The sequence below is a fragment of the Labrus mixtus genome, chromosome 3 (assembly GCF_963584025.1).
Source record: "Labrus mixtus chromosome 3, fLabMix1.1, whole genome shotgun sequence".
NCBI classification, from domain to species: domain Eukaryota; kingdom Metazoa; phylum Chordata; class Actinopteri; order Labriformes; family Labridae; genus Labrus; species Labrus mixtus.
In genome coordinates this window covers 26,387,662-26,405,556 of record NC_083614.1, presented here as the reverse complement: position 1 = coordinate 26,405,556, position 17,895 = coordinate 26,387,662, and the positions used below count along the sequence as shown (strand labels likewise).

Sequence of the window (17,895 nt, the reverse complement as noted above, 5' to 3'; positions counted from 1 at the left end):
GAACAAGTAACCCAGACGCGTTTTCCATCTGCTTCTGTACATCATATCGGTCCTATATTTTTTATTTGAGTGATGACTCTTCTTCATAAAGGATCTTTGCTTTGAAAGAAAACGTATGGCCAAAATATTGCTTTTTAGTTTGACTTTTTGTTGCTGTATTTTTCAAGTTTTAGAAAGCGTTCTTTTTTTTAAAATCAGCAGTCTGTCGTTGTGCTGAATGTTAGCCACATTAGACCAGTGGACTTTGAGTGCAGAACAGTTTTTTCAGTCGTCCGAAGCACAGCTCGCCGTGATCGTATAGTGGTTAGTACTCTGCGTTGTGGCCGCAGCAACCCCGGTTCGAATCCGGGTCACGGCAGTATTTTGAGGAGTCTTGATACTCTTCACCGTCGTGGATGAACTGTTGACGATTAGCCAGTTGCAGACATGTAAAAATATATTGCATTTGCATTGCACTCTGCTAAATGGTCAGTGGTGTATTATAAAAGGCCTTCAACTCAACCATTGAAATTGATGGTTGAAAATGATAGATATCTTTCAGATATATCCTACTTTCCACTTCACTTGGTCTTCTCCCTACTGTATAGGCCCAATCCACCGTATTTCAGATTAATATACGCTTATATACTTTTCACTCTATTATATCCATTAAACAAGTAGCCTGACTTGCTTTGCAACTTTAGATCAATAAAACAATAAATCACTTTTCATTACATTAATTTAGGTGTAGATCATAGACTGTAAAAATGTAGATTCGACTTGATTGATCCCTGGGGGGCAAAGTTTATTCTGCTCAGTTCATACTTTTAATCTTGGAGGATGATAGGCTACTTTCATGCATTTATTTGTGCTAAAGTTTGGATTTGTACTATGACAAATAAACTGTGGATACTTGTTTGAAGAGTAGTTTTAAATTCATTTGAGAATTTGTTGGAATAATATTTAAATAATAGAAGAAAAGTGAGAAAGGGGTAGAAATATAAGCTACACGTTTTACTTCTGCTTACTCCATTTGGACACTTTGTTTGTTTTTAATTATCTTATTTTAATTTTTAGTTGGAAATAAAGCCTTTCATTCATTCACCTGTAATGGGACATTTTTACACACTTTTATAAAGTTTACACTTCAAGATGTAAGTCATTTATCTGCCAATGAAATTCCTCGTTTACTTCCTCGTAATAATGTAGACTAGCTATTTAATAAAATTAATTTTTAAAGTTGTTTCTGTTGTGAGCTAAATTAACTACCATTACGTGCAATATCCACTTTGAAAACAAGTCTGTATGCAGTGTGATATAAGAAAAGACCTGAAAATACACTCACACATAGTACAAAATGGAAGTTTTTTTTTACCTCTGCTTACAGACTTTAGATGTTGTCTTCTTGTTGATGGCTTGATGCTGATCTTAAAATACAGAATCAATTTAGTAGATAATTTAATAATAATAAGATTAAAAAAAAAAAAAAAACATACAAAAAGTGGCTGGAGATCTTTTAATAGAAGGTTCCCACAATGACCAGCAGGGGGCAGCCTTGCTCAAGGTCTAAGCATTATGTGCAGTGAGCTCATGACAGAGATATTTTCAATGTTTAATGTTGTATTCAAGCTAAAAGTGAAAAATATAATACATTTGGGTTATTCTGAGATGACTTTATAGTGAGGGTCAGTGACACTGTTGGATTTATTTCAAGGACTTAATTTCCCGTATATGTAAAAAGTTATTTCTAATAATTTGATGACTTTATTGAAAGAAGCAGAACGAGGGATGGGCCACATGGCTTTTCACTTAAACCCCACTTTATTAAAACCAACTACTTCTTTTAACTTAATTCAGATGCTTGACCTTCTCTGTGCAGAATGATGTGTTCAGAGTTGACCACGTAAAGCCTTTTTTAACATTATGGTGGAGGGTAAATCATGTTTCTGCAGTCCCCATAAAATCTGACTTTAGGACAGCAGTGTTTTCACAACCAGTTCTGAATCACATCTTGAGTCAATATGCAAGAGCTGCAAATCTGATGATGGAATTTGACATCTTTTTACAGCTGAGCCTCCGTATGGTTTCTGGCTTAAACTTTTGAATGAACATCTACTTGCAAAACTTGAATGTGTATGTTAAATCACTACACTCTGCCAATGAAAGGCGTCTGATCCAACCTTCACAACAGGGCCTCTAAGGGCGCACTCACACAGGTAAAGTTGTCCCATATCGTGCTTAAGCTTCCCTCCTCATTCCCCTGCAGGCCTGCACTCACACTGCTCCAGGACTTACCGGGCCTGAGCACGGTTCCCTTTTGTAGGCCTGCATAACGTTTGAAGCATTCTTAGTTTCCAAGCGTGCCAGGGCTAAGGAAGTGTACCCTGCTTGAGCACACATGGGAGCACTCAGGACGCGGTCACACTGGCCATCCGTACCGTGCCGTACTCAAGCACGATTGGCCCCCTGCTGCGCCATTCCCAGTCACACTGGCCAGGATTAACCGTGCCTAAGCACGACTACCGCTTGTACATAACGTCGTAATACAGCACATGCATGCTTTATGTTATTATGAAGCGTGTTCAGTTGACAAACAGGCGTCTGCACATCAGAGAACAACACAGAGAACATGACAGATACTTTACTGACTTTGCAGCTTATTTTAAGTCATTTTAATTAGATACAGCCATAAATACATTTTAAAAAAAATAGATGCATGGCCGAGTCCGCAGGTGAGTCGCACATCGCAGAACAACACAGAGAACATGACAGCTACTTTGTGGCTTATATTGTGTCATTTTAGTCAGATACAGTCATGAAACTCTGGATTTCTCCATAATGAAGGCTGTCAGCGTTGTGTACCTGCGTGCTTGTGCTTGTGCATGAAGTGTACCGTGCCGAAGCACACCTCTCCGAAGTGTGCCAAAGCCAAGGAAGTGTACCGTGCCTGAGCACAGCACAGAGCGGTCACACTGGTCAAACGAACTGGACTTTAGGGTTGAAGCGTGCTTGGGCACGGTACGGATGGCCAGTGTGGCCGGGCCCTACTAGACTCTTCTCCTCTGTCGCCCCCTGGTGGTGGAATGAACAAACTCCATTGGGTCTGCAGAGTCCCTTTGCACCTTGAAGACAAAGCTAAAGACCCAGCTCTTTATGAACACCTATACGACCTTAATGATGATGACGATCATGATGATAGTTTTGTTTGTTAATGGTGATATTTAGGATGGTTTTGATGCTTAATAGAACTCTCAGATACAGCTGTCGATGTTGTGCTTTGCCTCTGGTCACTTCCTGTCAGCACCTGTGCTGTATGTTTGCACTTCCTGACGTTGTTTCCTCTCGATAATTGCTTTTGTTTTACTTAGGCCTAGTCTTTCATGTACCTCACTTTGGATAAAAGCATCTGCTATGTCAATTGTAGAATTGTACAAATGTAAATCCTGGGTTTTTCAAAGGGGGGGAAGAGGAGGGATTCAAGATTTATTTTTTAATTTAAAGTATTTTACAAGGTAATTAAACTGTTTTAATTTGTAAATACTTTATCAGACTCTTGTTCTCCATGCAGCATATTCAACTTGTCCTGAGACATGTCTTTAGAGGATCTTTGAAGCAGAAGTCTTGATTGATTAATTGTGTTAGTGTACTCTTTGTTGACATTAGCATATCTACAGAACTGTCTTTTGCAATCCCCATCCTCCCAGTATTCATCCCTTTGAAAAAGCCTCTAACTTCCACTGTCCTTTTGTCTGACTCTTAGCATACTCCCTTTCTTCGTATAGTTATGCTAATGCAGTAAATTCCATTACAGTGCAAGTCAGTGAATGCAACACGGCTGAATGCAGCTCCTTCACTGGTTCTCCTCTACATTTGGAGAACAGCAAACAGTGTTTCATTCTGTCCATTTAAAGCTTGAACGTGTTACATGTAGATGATTTTTAAACCAATAGGAACATGTTGTAGAAGAAAATCTAATTTTCATGACCTTTAAAATACTTCCCTTAATTAAGCCTAATTAAAAAGAAATGTCAGATATCAAGCCCTCACTTTTTTTTTTATAGCTTTCTTTATTTATCAATTATTGTTCTACAATACCACAATATAATGAAGAGAAATTACAAATCATGAGGAATTATTTTAAAAAACAACAACAACAACAAGAATTAGTAAGTGTACATATAATTTTACAATTAAAGAGAGTTTTTCAAGGCTTTGTAAATGCCCAAAGTCCTGATGCCGTTCTTTAAAGTCAGTAAAAATACATTTTCTTTCCTTTTTAACCTGGTGGATATTCCAGACCATTTGCATTTATGGATTTATTACTTGCCATGAAAAAAACCAACCCATATCATCTTTCTCATAACATAGTAACATTTAAGCACATTTAAAAACAGCAACAGCTGACAACAGAGCAATACAGTTTAGCTACAGAGAAATGGGGGGGAGAGGGGGGGGGACAACCTCACCATACACATCCACACACAAACAATAAAATTAACAATAAAGACAATAACAATTGAATAATAATAAAAAGGTTAATATTATTATTATTAGTCCCGCATAACATTTGAAATACATGTTCAAAATCAATCCAGAGAAATGTAACATGGACAGATTCATAGAATAAATGAATAATAGTTTCTCAGTCTATTGCTGCGTTCAGGTGCTCCTCGGATGTTCCTACTTTCCGAGTTGGAAAGTCGTTCTTCCGACTTCAGACTGTGGATTTTTATTTGGGGAAGTCTGAATATCGTAACAATAGCAACAAACATCGTGGATGCTACTCTGTTACAAGTAGTATTTAAGCAAAAAGTTGATGTGCAATACGCGAATTAATAAAATGTATCTTAACAGTAGCTAAACATATTTTGTGTGAGGACGATTCTGACGTCAATCGGCAATTCTTTCCCGAGTTTCCGAGTTATTGTTCCAACTTGAGCAGCTGTTCATGTGCATTTTACAACTCGGACGGTAGTTCTTCCCCGATGTATTCGACTCCACTTGAACGCACCATAAATTCATGTTTTGATTCTCCACCCGACGCAGACTGGCGCGCGTCACGTGACCCGAGCGTCGTCCAATCAGGTGGCAGAAGAACTCGGCTCGTAATTTTGAACAGACGGAGAGCAGCCGAGCAGTCAGGCTGAGCAGAGGATTATTATCAAAGACTTGCCGCTACTCCTCCATCAAGTTATGGATATTTTTTAAAGCTCTTGATGAAGTTATTAAGTTGTAAATGATGAGTTCTCATGTTATCACCCCTGGACCGTATCGAGCCACGAAACTGGTGAGTTCACGCCGAACTGGGAAAGGTCAAAGGCTACTTAACCTGCTGCTAACAGTTAGCTTCATTCATGAGAAAACATCCATTAACTCTTTAAATGTTATCCGTTTTTGACTGAGCACTGTATATACAAAACCGAAAGGGATTCAGGTTATTAAATAGACTGGCTAGGTATTAAAACATTTGTTTATTCCTGATTTAAAGTGGTCTTTTACGACATCTTTCTACCACCTAAAGTCAATTAAACGGAGCTTTGGTTGTTTTGTCGTCGTGGCTTTTCCTGCAACACAAACTGTTTTCACGTTAATTAATTCATCAATAATTTATAAATAAATCTATTTGCCCATAAAATGTAAGTACAAACTATAATTGAAGACTAATGACATATGTAGTTAGAATTTATAAGAATGTCTGAAACTTAATTGATCAATTTAATAAGCCAATTAAACCTGCAGACATTCTTATAAGTGTTGACATTTATTTTATAGATAGATATTTTATTCATCCTTTCCAGGAAATTACACCGTCACAGCAGCTCACAATCAAGAAGACATAATATATTTTTAAAAAGTTGAATAAATTAATAAATAATAAATTAATAAAGTAATTTTCATAAGCAAAAAAAAAAGGCAAATGTTTTCCTGGATATTGAGAATATGTTTAATGATGGTCTTTAAACTAAGATCCTTTTACATCATACATCATTACATTTTTCCTAATAATAAATATAAAATTACTGTTTGTTCATTACTTAAAGGTAAATGTGTGACCTATGGGACACACATGAATCACCAGAGGCCCCACGATACGATATTATCACAACACTCGATTCGATTTGATATTATTGTGATTTAAAACGACTGAAGAAATTTATAATAATGCAACTTGATCAAATGCACTGTTTAACCCCTTCAGCAATTAAGAATCTAAAAAGCACATTTACTATTCATATAATAAAAAAGTAAATACTTGGCGGCCATGAGAAGATATAGTATCGCCACACAAAATATCTTGATGCATTGTCGTATTGATTTTTCCCCCACCTCTAGTATCTATGTATTTATTTTCAGTATTTTATCATATTTAAGAAATGCTGAATAGTTAATTATGCCATTTAAGTTGACATTTACAGGGAATTTGTGTTTTAGCTGCAACAGCAAACATTAAAAATATGTATATAGAAAGTATCAAAAGAGAACAAGTAGACAGCAGGACTCCTTTGTCCAGAAACTCAAATGTATGAATTCAGGTTTTAAAGTGGAGAATAGTCCACAATTCATTTTGAACAAGTTGCATTGTTAACAATTACTGTGTATAAATAAAAACAAGTCTGAAGTGAGTTACACTTATTCTTATTTGACAAAACAGTTCTTGATTCAGTTTAATTTTGAGGATATAATATGCAGTTAAAAAAGTTAAATATATTGTATCGCAATTCTCAGCATGTCGGAAAATGTTTAAAATCGAATAATATTGTATCGTGGGGCCTCTGGTGATTCCCATCCCTGGTTGTTATACCAGGGCCTCCATCATGCTGAGTGAGAAAGCAAAGCTAATTTGCAAAAATGAAATGGTGATACTTATTTATGTTGTAATAATGATGCCAGCTTACTCTCAAATCTCTCTAAAGGTCAAAATTCTATCAGCTGTTCTTTTATTTTCTGTTCATGCACTCATCAGTCCGTACGATTTTTCTCTCCTTCTGTCCTCTTCCAGTGGAATGAGGTGACCCGTTTGTTTCGGGCCGGCATGCCCCTCAGAAAACACCGGCAGAACTTCAGACACCACGCCTCCTGCTTCACGGCCTCTGCCGCCGTGGACTGGCTGCACCAGCTGCTCCGGAACAACAGCAACTTCGGCCCCGACGTCACAAGGCAGCAGACGGTGCAGCTCCTGAAGAAGTTTCTGAAGAACCACGTGATCGAAGATGTGAAGGGTCGCTGGGGCACGGAGGATCTGGAGGACAACGGAACGCTCTACAGGTACCCAGGAGAATCCTCTTCTTTTTTGTTTTAAAGATTTATTTTTGGGCTTTTTGTGCCTTGATTGGAGAGACAGGACAGTGGATGGAGTCGGAAATCAGGGAGAGAAAGAGAGTAGGGAATGACATGCGGGAAAGGAGCCACAGGTCGGATTCTAACCCGGGCCGCCCGCCCAGAGGACCACAGCCTCCAAACATGGGGCGTGCGCTCTAACCACTGTGCTATCAGCACCCCGAGAATCCTCTTCTTGATAATCACTTTGGGATAAAAAGAGATTAGGTGGATTGTGTAACAGTCTGTACACATATTTTGTTGTGTCCTCAGATTTCCCTCCACCTCTCCTCTGAAGACCATTCCCCGTGCAGCTCCAACCTCAGCCTCCCGCTCCATCAAGAAGCGGCCTTCATTCAGGGACAAGGACGTTTTCTTCAAGTTTAGGAGTATCAAGAAGCACGACAAGGAGACACAGGTGAGCCAGAATGATACCTGTTGTGTGCAGCTAAGTGTTAAAAAAAACAGACTTATCTCATTCTAATCAGCCGCTTTCAAGATGCCAGAATATAGTGGCAGGTTTCGAGGTACTAAAGATGACAAAACAATAATTGTTTGATGGTGGTCTTTGCTCTCTCTGTGCTTTTACAGGAAAATGTAGATCCTGCCCTCCAAGGAGGCGGAGAGAATCAGCCAATGGGAGAGCAGCAGGTGCCGAGACGAGAGCTGACAGTAGAGGATGAGCAGGAGATCTGGAGAGACACCACCCTGACCCAGTACAGTCACACACATCAAACATCACTTTGTGTCATAGACATCCTCTGCATTGAATCATAGCACTGCTATTTGATTTATTTTCAAACCTCCAGAAAGAAGATTTTATGAGGTTGAGGATTTTTGTGTGTGTTATGACTAAACATTGCGTGTTGTGTTTCAGCCTGCAGAGGATTCTGGGAGTTGCGTCTCTTGATGAAGTTTTGGACCAGCGGTACATAAACCCACAGAACATCATCCACAATATGACCAAAGTCAACAAGCACGGGGTGGTTACTCTGGACGACAAGACAAGTAGGTTCATTTCTTCTTCTTTTTTTAAAGGTTTAAATCCACAGAACAGTGGATAGTGTCAGAAAACGGGTAGAGAGAGAGTGGGGAATGACATGCGGGAATGGAGCCACAGGTCGGACTCGAACCCGAGCTGCCCGCTTGGAGGACTTCAGCCTCCGCACATAGGACGTGCACAATACCCACTAGCCTACCAGCGCCCCTTAGAAGGTTTATTTTTGATACTTTTATATCACAGGAAAGCAAGAAAAGTATCACTTAATGAAGTTTAGGGTGTAAGTTTTAGTTCTGTCGATTCTCTCTAATTAAATACAACTTTGTCAAAATACTGTAGACCCTCTTTAGCTTGTGTTCTGCTCAATTTAAGGGGGATTTTGAATAGCTTTCTTATTGATTCAATTTTCAATACAAATGTAAGCAATTAGCTACAGCTGTGCACTGTGGTCTGTCTTCAGCTGTATGTCTTGTATACACTCCAAAGTGTATCCATCCATCCATTATCTACACCGCTTTTTGCCATTTGGGGTCGCGGCAACTGGAGCACATCCCAGCTGTCATTGGGCAAGAGGCGGGGTTACACCCTGGTCTGTTCGCTAGTCAATCACAGGACTGACATGTAGAGACAGACAACCAGCCACACTCACATTCACAGTTATGGTCAAATTTAGAGACACCAGTTAACCTAACGAGCATGTCTTTGGACTGTGGGAGGAAGCCGGAGTACCTGGAGAGAACACACACATGCACGGGGGAGAACATGCAAACTCCACACAGAGAGGCTCCTGTCAGACGGGGATTCACTGCACCACCATGCAGCCCCCAAAGTGTATCTTTGTAGATAAGTTTATCTTTCTGTGTGGTGTGTTAAAGTTTGCAATTCCAGCAAAGGAGGAATTAGTCAAGAGACACATCTGCAACAGCTGCATTTACTGACTTTACAGAAGATTGAGATAAAGCTGACAATCGACAAACATCCCCTTCAGTCTACCTCATAACTTAAATAATGAGGTCTCGTCTTAATTTGAATTACAAGCCACTAAGAGTACTCTAAACATCGTCCTTCGACCAGTCTAACCTGTTCATGATGTCTAACCTGTTCATGTCTCTCCAGATGATCTGCCTCACTGGGTTTTGTCTGCCATGAAGAGCCTGGCCAACTGTGAGTACAAGAAGCTGCGTAAATACCTCAACGGCAACATCAAGAGAATTGAGCAATTGAGGAGGAAGATGCAAAATTAATCCTCTTTCTTTTTTATGCATAATGTGAATTCACAGATGTCCTTTCAGATTATTAAAATCTCAGGAATTAAATGTGCACCTTTCAGTAGAGTGAAGTTTACTGCTCTGTGTATTTCTAGGGGATACGCTTTCCTGTTTCCTTATTTGCTTTGGTGGCTGCTGTAACATTCTGTTTATCTTCAGGGCCCAAGTACGACCGCGAGCAGCCGTCCTATCCCGGCTTTGAGAGAGACGTCTTCAAAACGGTGTCTGATTACTTCTACAGCCTCCCGCAGCCGTTACTCACATACGAGCTGTATGAACTGTTTATCAACGTCCTGGGTACGTATCATGGACTGAGTTCACATTGGTGCTGTTTCCTGTTACTTCTGACAATGAGCTAAGTTTAGTTAAAAGTATTTAAACTGGTCATGAAACACACTTATTTCACTAAATGATTCAGACCATCAGTGAAAGAAATCCACTTATCGCTGCCACCTGTTCGGACACTGCTAAAGTGATTTACAAAAGAAGGCGTTGTTTTCTCTGGAAAACATTGATGGTTGACCGTGAGAAGGAGCAGATTTGGGGCGCCGATAGCCTAGCGGTTGTGACGCGCATCCCATGTACGGAGGCAATAGTCATCAGAGCAGCGGCCATGTGTTCGAGTCCAACCTCGGCCCTTTGCTGCATGTCATCCACCTTTCTCTCCTCCCAACATTTCCTGTCTCTCTTCAGCTATTCTATCTAAGATTGTATGATGGGGGAAATACCAGTGAAGAGTGGCATTCTTTCAACAAGGGGGGCAAGTTGACACAACATGAATTTTCTCCAAAGTTGCTTCTGGTTGAAGTGCTTTGAAGGCCCTTAGTTCCAGTGGATGCTGATTGTGTTGCAGCAGTGAAATGATGCTCAAGCTGACAGGATTGACTGCGGGATCTTGAACTAGGTTATGCAGACATGCTAACACTTTGGACGGCTAACCGAGGCTCTGGATGATGTCACTTCTGTTTGTGGAGTCTAAACAGAGCTTTAAGTGGCTGTACTGACTCTGCGTCTGTTTGCTTGTTGTGTGTCGTCTCAAACCAGCTCATTTGTTCTGTATGTACAGTAAATGTTTGAACTAACTTAACCCTCTCCCTCCGCTTCGCTGTCCGCTTGCACTGACACTCTGCCTGCTACCGCTTTGCACCCTCTCTCTGTCCCCTGCATTTCGCTCTCAGTGTTTTGTGGGTACGTTGCAGCGCCCGCCACACACCAACGCGGGAAACGAAAGAAGCATGACCTCCCCTCGGCGCCTCCTCCGGCCAAAGCGTCTTTCCGCTCCACAGAGTGTCTCCTCCTGTCGCTGATCAGACAGGGGACATGCGACGAGACCGAGTCGCCCATGAGCGACGTGCTCGGCGGGAAGCTTCAGTCCCGGCTGGCGGCGCTGAAAGGAGGTGGCGGTCAGCTTGGCGGTCAGCTTGGCGGTCAGCTTGGCGGTCAGCTTGGCGGCAGCTGCATCAGCCTGAGTACAGTTGTTTCTATGAGGCCTCAATCCAGGAGCTTTTCTATGGAAACTATCCTAGACAACTCTGCCCCTCTCACCCGGCAACAGCTTTTTCTCTCCAACGAAAGCCTGGCGTCCTGCGCCCGGAGCTACAGAAGCCAGGAAGACAGCCCTGCAGTCACAACGGCACGCTCTCATACAGACTTCACATCAGTTATTCCTGAAACTGCTTCAGGAGTTGAAACCAGAAATAGACTGTCTGTGGCGTCTTTCACAGGCGCGTCAGTAACACATAGGCTGCGTTCTTCACGGCCTCGCAGCGTGGGCAGCTGCCTGGACATTGTCGTGGAAACAAGAGAGGAAGAGGTGAAGGAAACGAGCAAGTTGCAAGACCGAGCAGCCAGCTGCCTCAACGTGAACACTCCTGCACTCCAGCATCACTCCGCCTCCTCTTCATCACGCTGCCCCTCGCTTTCCTCCTTACACCCTCCCGCTTTCTCCTATCACCCCCTCTCCTCCTTCTCCTCATCTGCTGCCGCCGAAGCACAAGGGTCGCACGCTGCCGCAGCACCCGTTGGACCCAGACCCGCCGCCAGCACCTCTAATCTTAGGACGCTCTCTGCGCCCGCTGTTGTCCGGCGCTGCCTCAGCTCTCTGGATGTGTCGAAGCCGTCTCGACTCGTCTCGCTGCTCAAACCGCCTGTCTGTGTGCCCGCCAGCAGCTCCCAGCCCACTCAAAGCAAACCTGAGCCAAGTAAGACCCTCTCCCCTCTACCTGTCTGTCTGTCTGCTTGTCTCTGAATGTCTAATCAGACTAACTACATCTAACATCTGACCTCGACTGGCATGAGAGGTTTGTAACTTAGAAATACAACTGTGTTCATATTCAGAGGGTAAAGTTGAGATTTGATTTGAGGAGGAGAGTAAAAGCGTTTCACTTTTTGGTGCTCTGTGTCATTAAACACGATTGCACCATGCAGCTTTATGATGCTCTAAAAAACAGGAATATCAGTACCGGTAATTTATTGTCTGGTAATAATGGCTCTAAATAAATGCAATGACCCAGGTAGCTATATCTTGTACCAAAATATAAAACACTAAGCCCTCCTGCAGGGTTCTCTCTTGCAACATCTACACTCCAGCCAAAGATGAACTTGTAAAATGTGTGTGGATGTTTTTAAGCACTAAAGACTTCAAGGGGAAACTATATCAGGAGGGACTAAAGTAGCAAAAATCATCCAACATTGATGAAAGAGCGCTCGGTGCAGTCACTCGTTTTGTGAAGATGTATTTAAACAAACTACTGGGAGCCTTGTTGGAGTACCATCAATTGGCCAACACTTCCTGGTAAGACCTGTTTACTAGAATAGCACGGCAACATACCGTAAGATAAAAAAAAAGAGCAAGGATGGAGCTCTGTGTTTTATAGTGTGTTGCTCCATTCATGGTCATAAAGGCATTGAATAGGTGACCTGGCAATTCAGACTTTAAGGTCAGTCTTATTGTCTGTGCATTGGTCATTTTTTATTTAGATGTTTTTAATGAGCTGTTTCACTGGTTTCTACAAAAATGGCCCTTCCCTGATGCTGCATTTGCTCAAATGTTTTATTAATATAAACCTACTGTATGTCTGAGACAATTAGTGTACATTAACACTCAAGTTCCTCTTGTGCTGGAAGAGTACCTGCTCTGAAGTAGAAGCTAAATAAATCCTTTAAAAACAACATTGTACAAGGGTACAATTCCAGTTCCAACTGAGAACAAGAGAAGAAAAAGAAGTAGCGGCGTCCGTCCTCCTGGTTAGAGCAACGGGAAAGTTCCTCCAGTCACAAAATGCCTAATGTTTACTTCTGACTGGCAAAGCTTACATTTTCCAAATACTTCCCATGACAAGATTTAAGTGTGTATATGTATCTGAGAATGTGAAGGTCATGGAGATATCCGTACTGGAACATGAGGCACATTTTTCAGTCCTGGATCGGGCTAAGATCTGGGATGTCGATGCCTCTTCCTTCAGTATTATAGTCCATAATAGTCCAAGATTTTATGTTTGTAGAATATTTGCTGACTAATCGTCTCTCACTGTAGCTGTAGTTTAATATTTCCATCCATTCATCCACCCATCCATTCATCTATCATATCTAGTGAATGTGATGTAGCAGCGATGGATGAATGTGGAGTGATTCTTCATCGATTGCCATGCAGAGCTCACCTCTCTCTCTCTCTCTCTCTAACCGTTACTTTATGAATGTGTGTATTTAGGCCTCCTCCGGCCTCACTGTGAGCGTGTAGCCATCGAGGCCCTGCAGCTCTGTACGCTCCTCCTCCCCCCCACCTCCCGCAGGAAATTGCAGTTACTCATGAGGATGATGTCACGCATCAGCCAGAACGTGGACATGCCCCGCCTCCACCCCGCCATCGGCACACGGACACTGGTTAGCAACAAAAACAAACATCCTATGAATTTGCTCCTTTCTTATCTGAACATGTATTTATGTGTCTTTATTCACCTGTATTCTCTCTTTCTGATTTTTGTTACCTTTTTTTTGTGGTTCTTGTTCCAGATGGTTCACACGTTCTCCGGCTGCGTCCTGGGCAGCGCTGAGGAGTGTGATCTGGACGAGCTTCTGGCTACAAGACTGGTTTCATTCCTAATGGACCATCAACAGAGCATCCTGTCGGTCCCCGAGTACCTGCTCAGTGCCATCAATGACCACATACAGTACCTGCGTGCAGTACAGGTTCGCCCTTTACCCTTTGAAAGTTGACACATTTTGCTCTAGCAGCGACAGGGGGTCAGATTTTTAAATCATGCAGCAACCTCTGGTGTTGAAAATTCAAGCTTATGCAGAAGTGCAAAATCCTGCATATCGATGAGGATTTGCTTGAAGCTGGCTGCAGGAGGTCAGATACACATCTCATTCAAAAAAAGCCATTTTTACAGCAGATATTAAAACAAAAAAGATCGGCACACACTGTACGGGGGTGAACAAGGCCCGTAGTTGACCTGATAGAGAGGTGGGCACGGTTCAACGGTTTGTCAGGAGGCTTAAAACCCGCCTCAGCTCCAGCTCTCAGCCTGTCGTTGACTGAGCGTTAGACTGAGACAGGATTTGCAGCATGGCGACCGCCATCGATGGGCTTCCAAAGCCCCCTGCAGGAACAGATGGGGGACGTCACTCAGGCTTCATCCATTAGTATTTACAGTCTGTGGTTTAAATCTATCTGGAAAAAACTTTAATTGAATTTGAATGTATTTATTTTAATAGGGACAATGCAATTTAACATAATTTCAATACAAAGCATGAAACTGATGTGCTGCGAGAGTATATAGCTATTGCTAATTTCCAACTCGTGTCCCCAGTTGGGCCTTTGTGTAAACAAACAGATTAAAATGTACAACATTCAGTTACATAAAACCCCATAACACGATATGAGGATACATTAAAATACGTGTACAACAATACAAATGTTATAAACCAGTTTAAAATGAAGTTTTCAGATACTAATTAAAAGTGGGTACAGCTCTGGCTTGCTTTGAGCATTTCACCTGTTTTGTAAAAGATTTTAAGTCGGACATTAATTTTATTTCAGGTGGTAATGTGTTCCAGAGTTCACAGCCTTTGATGGAGAAGGCCGATTGACCAAACGTAGATCTACGATGTTGTACGCTACAGTCTCCATTCACAGTGCTTCTTGTTACCCTGTTTCCGTCCTGTCTTTGAACATATCTGGAGAGAGGTTCAGGGACCAGATTGTTGATACAATTGATAGAGCCTTTATTCATTTTGCAGTTATAATCTTGAACTTATTCCCTTTTTAAGTCTTAACATTATGCATTAATTGATGACATCATTATGAAGGCTTTCACACCTGCAGGAAATTCCTGATATTTCCAGGAGGAGCTGTATGTGTGAACTGTTTGCACGATCTCTCTCTGTGCTGTAAATTGTTGTGCTTGCAAACAATGTAATTAGGTAACTATCTGAAAAATGCCAGAGCTGATGATGAGGCATGTCAGGCTAATTGAAAACAAAAAAGTGTAACCACAGAAGGATTTAGACGTGTCAGCTTTTGATTTATAGTTAACATGTGTTTTTTTCTCTCCTCTGGTTCCAGGTCCCGGTCGATGGTGTTACTAACGCTGATGTTGGCGATCCAGTTTGCGCTCCAATGCCGATCTACGCGTTTTGCCATCAGATCAGCGGCGCCGAGTTCGAACAGCAAAAAGCGGAATCTTCTCAAAAAGCCATGGAGGAGCTGCTGGAGATCCTGCTGACAGACCAACGCCTGAGTGAGAAGGACAGACGCAAGAAACTGAAACAGGTGAAGAAGAACAAAAAAAAAAACAATCAATCTTTATTTGTATAGCGTCTATTCATAACAAATGTAATCTCAAGGGACTCAAAAAGACCAACATCAATCCACCCTGAGCAAAGCACAGATTCAGAGAAGCTTGGCTTCACCCGTCACAAATCGAAGGAAAAAAAATTCAGTTATCTTGTGAGTTGATGCTACTGATGCAGCAGGGTAAGAGAGGCAATGTTTGCTTGCTCGCTCATTCATTGACCAGTCGCGGCTGGTGCATTGTTCCCCAGGGTGACACAACTTCTCACAAATGGACCAGGATATATTCCTCAGCTTGATGCTAACACATACTGGAAAATGCCAATAACAGGCTAGCAGAAGGGATAGGGATAATTAAAACTTAGGAAATGATCTGGCATCTGTTTCCTCAACTCTGTGGAGACTAACTTAAAAAACTGCTGACTCATGCTAGTCTGTTCTGATCCAGTGACACTGCTGTGATCCAGTGACGCTGCATGACTCGCTCTTTATGTCTCAGTTCATGGGACGTCGCCCTCTGCTGCCTCCTTTTGTGTGGTGGTGTGTGATGGAGTCATGAGCACTTTTTGTGCTGAACCAGTTGATTTGTTAAATTTGTTCTTTCTTTGTTCTATTTAAGCCTACGTTCTTGGATCAGAATGGATGTAATATACTAAAGTCAGTCTTTCAGTAATGAGCTTTATCATCTTTGCTTTAGTTTCAGAAGCAGTACCCGGACATCTACAGCCGACGGTGTCCCTCCTCAGACAGGGAAAACAACAAACCAAAGATTAAACCGCCGCTCCTCAGCATCAAGAAGACCAAAGCTTTCAGCATCAGGAACTAAATTAACTGTACAGGTGACGCCTTTATAGAAGCCTCAGCTCTTCACATCATTATAACTGCACTCTGGTACTAAGACGTTGGAAAACTGACTTCTCTTTGCAGCATTTATCTTTTCCTTGTTACATTGGAAATGCTTACACTCCTGTTGTGTGTCATGTATGAGCTGATATGTAACTTCTGGAGGACTTCTACAATTGTATAAGTGTGTGTTAATGTGTGTGTGTGTGTGTGTGTTGACAGCTGAGTATAATGAAGGCAACACCATGTTTAAATACATGTTTTAATGAAGCAGGGTTTTTTCTTCTGAAATATAGTTGTTATAGTTACACAAGTGTTTTCTCTTTAGCCTTTATCTTCCTCTCTCAGCTGTCGCCTGTTTTGCTCGCTGATACTGACCTGTGTGTGTGTGTGTGTGTGTGTGTGTGTGTGTGTGTGTGTGTGTGTGATTGTGAAGCTGTTTTCACACATGCACTCCTGAAAATTGCAGGACAGCCTGCCCCTGAAATCCTCCCTAGTTGCCCATTGGGTTATTCACATCTGTCCCTCACAGCGAGAAGAACCCGCTGCATCCTTACATCAGCTCGCCCTGACTTCATGTGGAGATTCACACACATGCAGCACACCCAGGAGTTTTGGTGCGTGTGTGAAAACGGCTTTATTGTGTGTAAGAAACAACTTGGGAGAAAAAATATGCAATTGTGAGATCACTGGTTCACCTGGGAAATGATTAGACTTTAGATTTGTCTTTATTTATACAAACAATGATGGTGGGAGACGTGTTAGATGTGTGTTTACTCGAAGAGTTTCTTTTCATGTTTTTAGATACTTTACTAAACATTTTATATCTTTGTGTCTGAAGTTTTATTTTAAACTCATTCTGAGCCTTTTTGTTTCTTACTCAAACTTTTTATTCTTATCCTTTTGATTTTCCTCTTTTGCCTCCAATGTGATTGTGTTTTTTTATTTCTATCTGGATATTTTGAATTTTAAGATCTTAGTTTTTTCTTCGTTTTCTATTTCGTTTGTCATGTTTAACCCATCCCTGATTAGAGCTTTGGCTAGAGTGATATTTTGCACTGGATTTAGAAAAGTTAGCTCACGTATCACCATAAAAAGTTAATTTATAAATATTTAATTCTCCCTTCAGAAGGTTAAACTAAGCCCCCGTCATGTCAAGCTTGACTTAAATTGTCTCACTGTCTTTTTTTTTCTATTTATCCTATATGAAGTATTAGTGCTAGTCTGGTGTGTGTTGATACCTCAGATCAGATGTCCATCTGTGCACTCATCAGTTTTACCCTTCATGTACATTGTTTACTATGCAAACCCTGGGAAATAAACATGTTCAGCTGTTCTATTTAAATATCTTTGTCCAGACTCCAGATGTTTATTGTCACTCTGAATGTGGGTTTAAACGTGTGAACAATTTCCATTCAAAAGAGTCGATATTAAATGTGAAAGACAGATAAATGTGGTGACATACAATATGTACAATTCAAACTGTGACAAAGTAAGCTGAAATAAAAATAACAGTTAATATAGCAACAGAAATGTAGAGGAGAAAACATATACAGTATATAAAAATAACAGTTAATGTAATCCATGTAATCTTGCCCATGTCAGTTATTTTTTCCACATAGTCTCCGTCACCATAGCTTTCAATTTTGGAGGGGAGCCACTTCATCAAGATGGCGGCCATGTAAAATATCTAA

The 17,895-nt window shown here is 41.4% G+C and overlaps 1 protein-coding gene and 1 non-coding gene across 4 annotated transcripts; both read left to right on the top strand.

Moving 5' to 3' along the window:
• The first annotated feature begins 286 nt into the window (after positions 1 to 286).
• Positions 287 to 358, top strand: trnah-gug (transfer RNA histidin (anticodon GUG)). The gene has a single exon. It is a non-coding gene; the product is annotated as a tRNA-His (tRNA).
• Positions 359 to 5,090: 4,732 nt separating this feature from the next.
• On the top strand, positions 5,091 to 17,546 carry depdc1a (DEP domain containing 1a). 3 transcript variants are annotated; one of them, XR_009671459.1, is made up of 13 exons: positions 5,091 to 5,266; positions 6,980 to 7,245; positions 7,570 to 7,714; positions 7,888 to 8,012; positions 8,174 to 8,304; positions 9,413 to 9,460; positions 9,724 to 9,861; positions 10,743 to 11,765; positions 13,274 to 13,446; positions 13,576 to 13,752; positions 15,131 to 15,337; positions 16,056 to 16,599; positions 16,638 to 17,546. XR_009671459.1 is itself a non-coding variant. In XM_061034308.1 (12 exons), exons 1-12 carry the CDS (start codon positions 5,216 to 5,218, stop codon positions 16,182 to 16,184), a joined length of 2,613 nt encoding a protein of 870 aa, XP_060890291.1. In that variant the 5' UTR covers positions 5,091 to 5,215; the 3' UTR covers positions 16,185 to 17,546. The 3 variants fall into 3 exon arrangements, 2 of the variants coding, with proteins under 2 accessions (XP_060890291.1, XP_060890292.1); XM_061034308.1 differs by having other exon boundaries at positions 16,056 to 17,546; XM_061034309.1 differs by lacking the exon at positions 10,743 to 11,765 and having other exon boundaries at positions 5,093 to 5,266; positions 16,056 to 17,546.
• Positions 17,547 to 17,895: the final 349 nt, after the last annotated feature.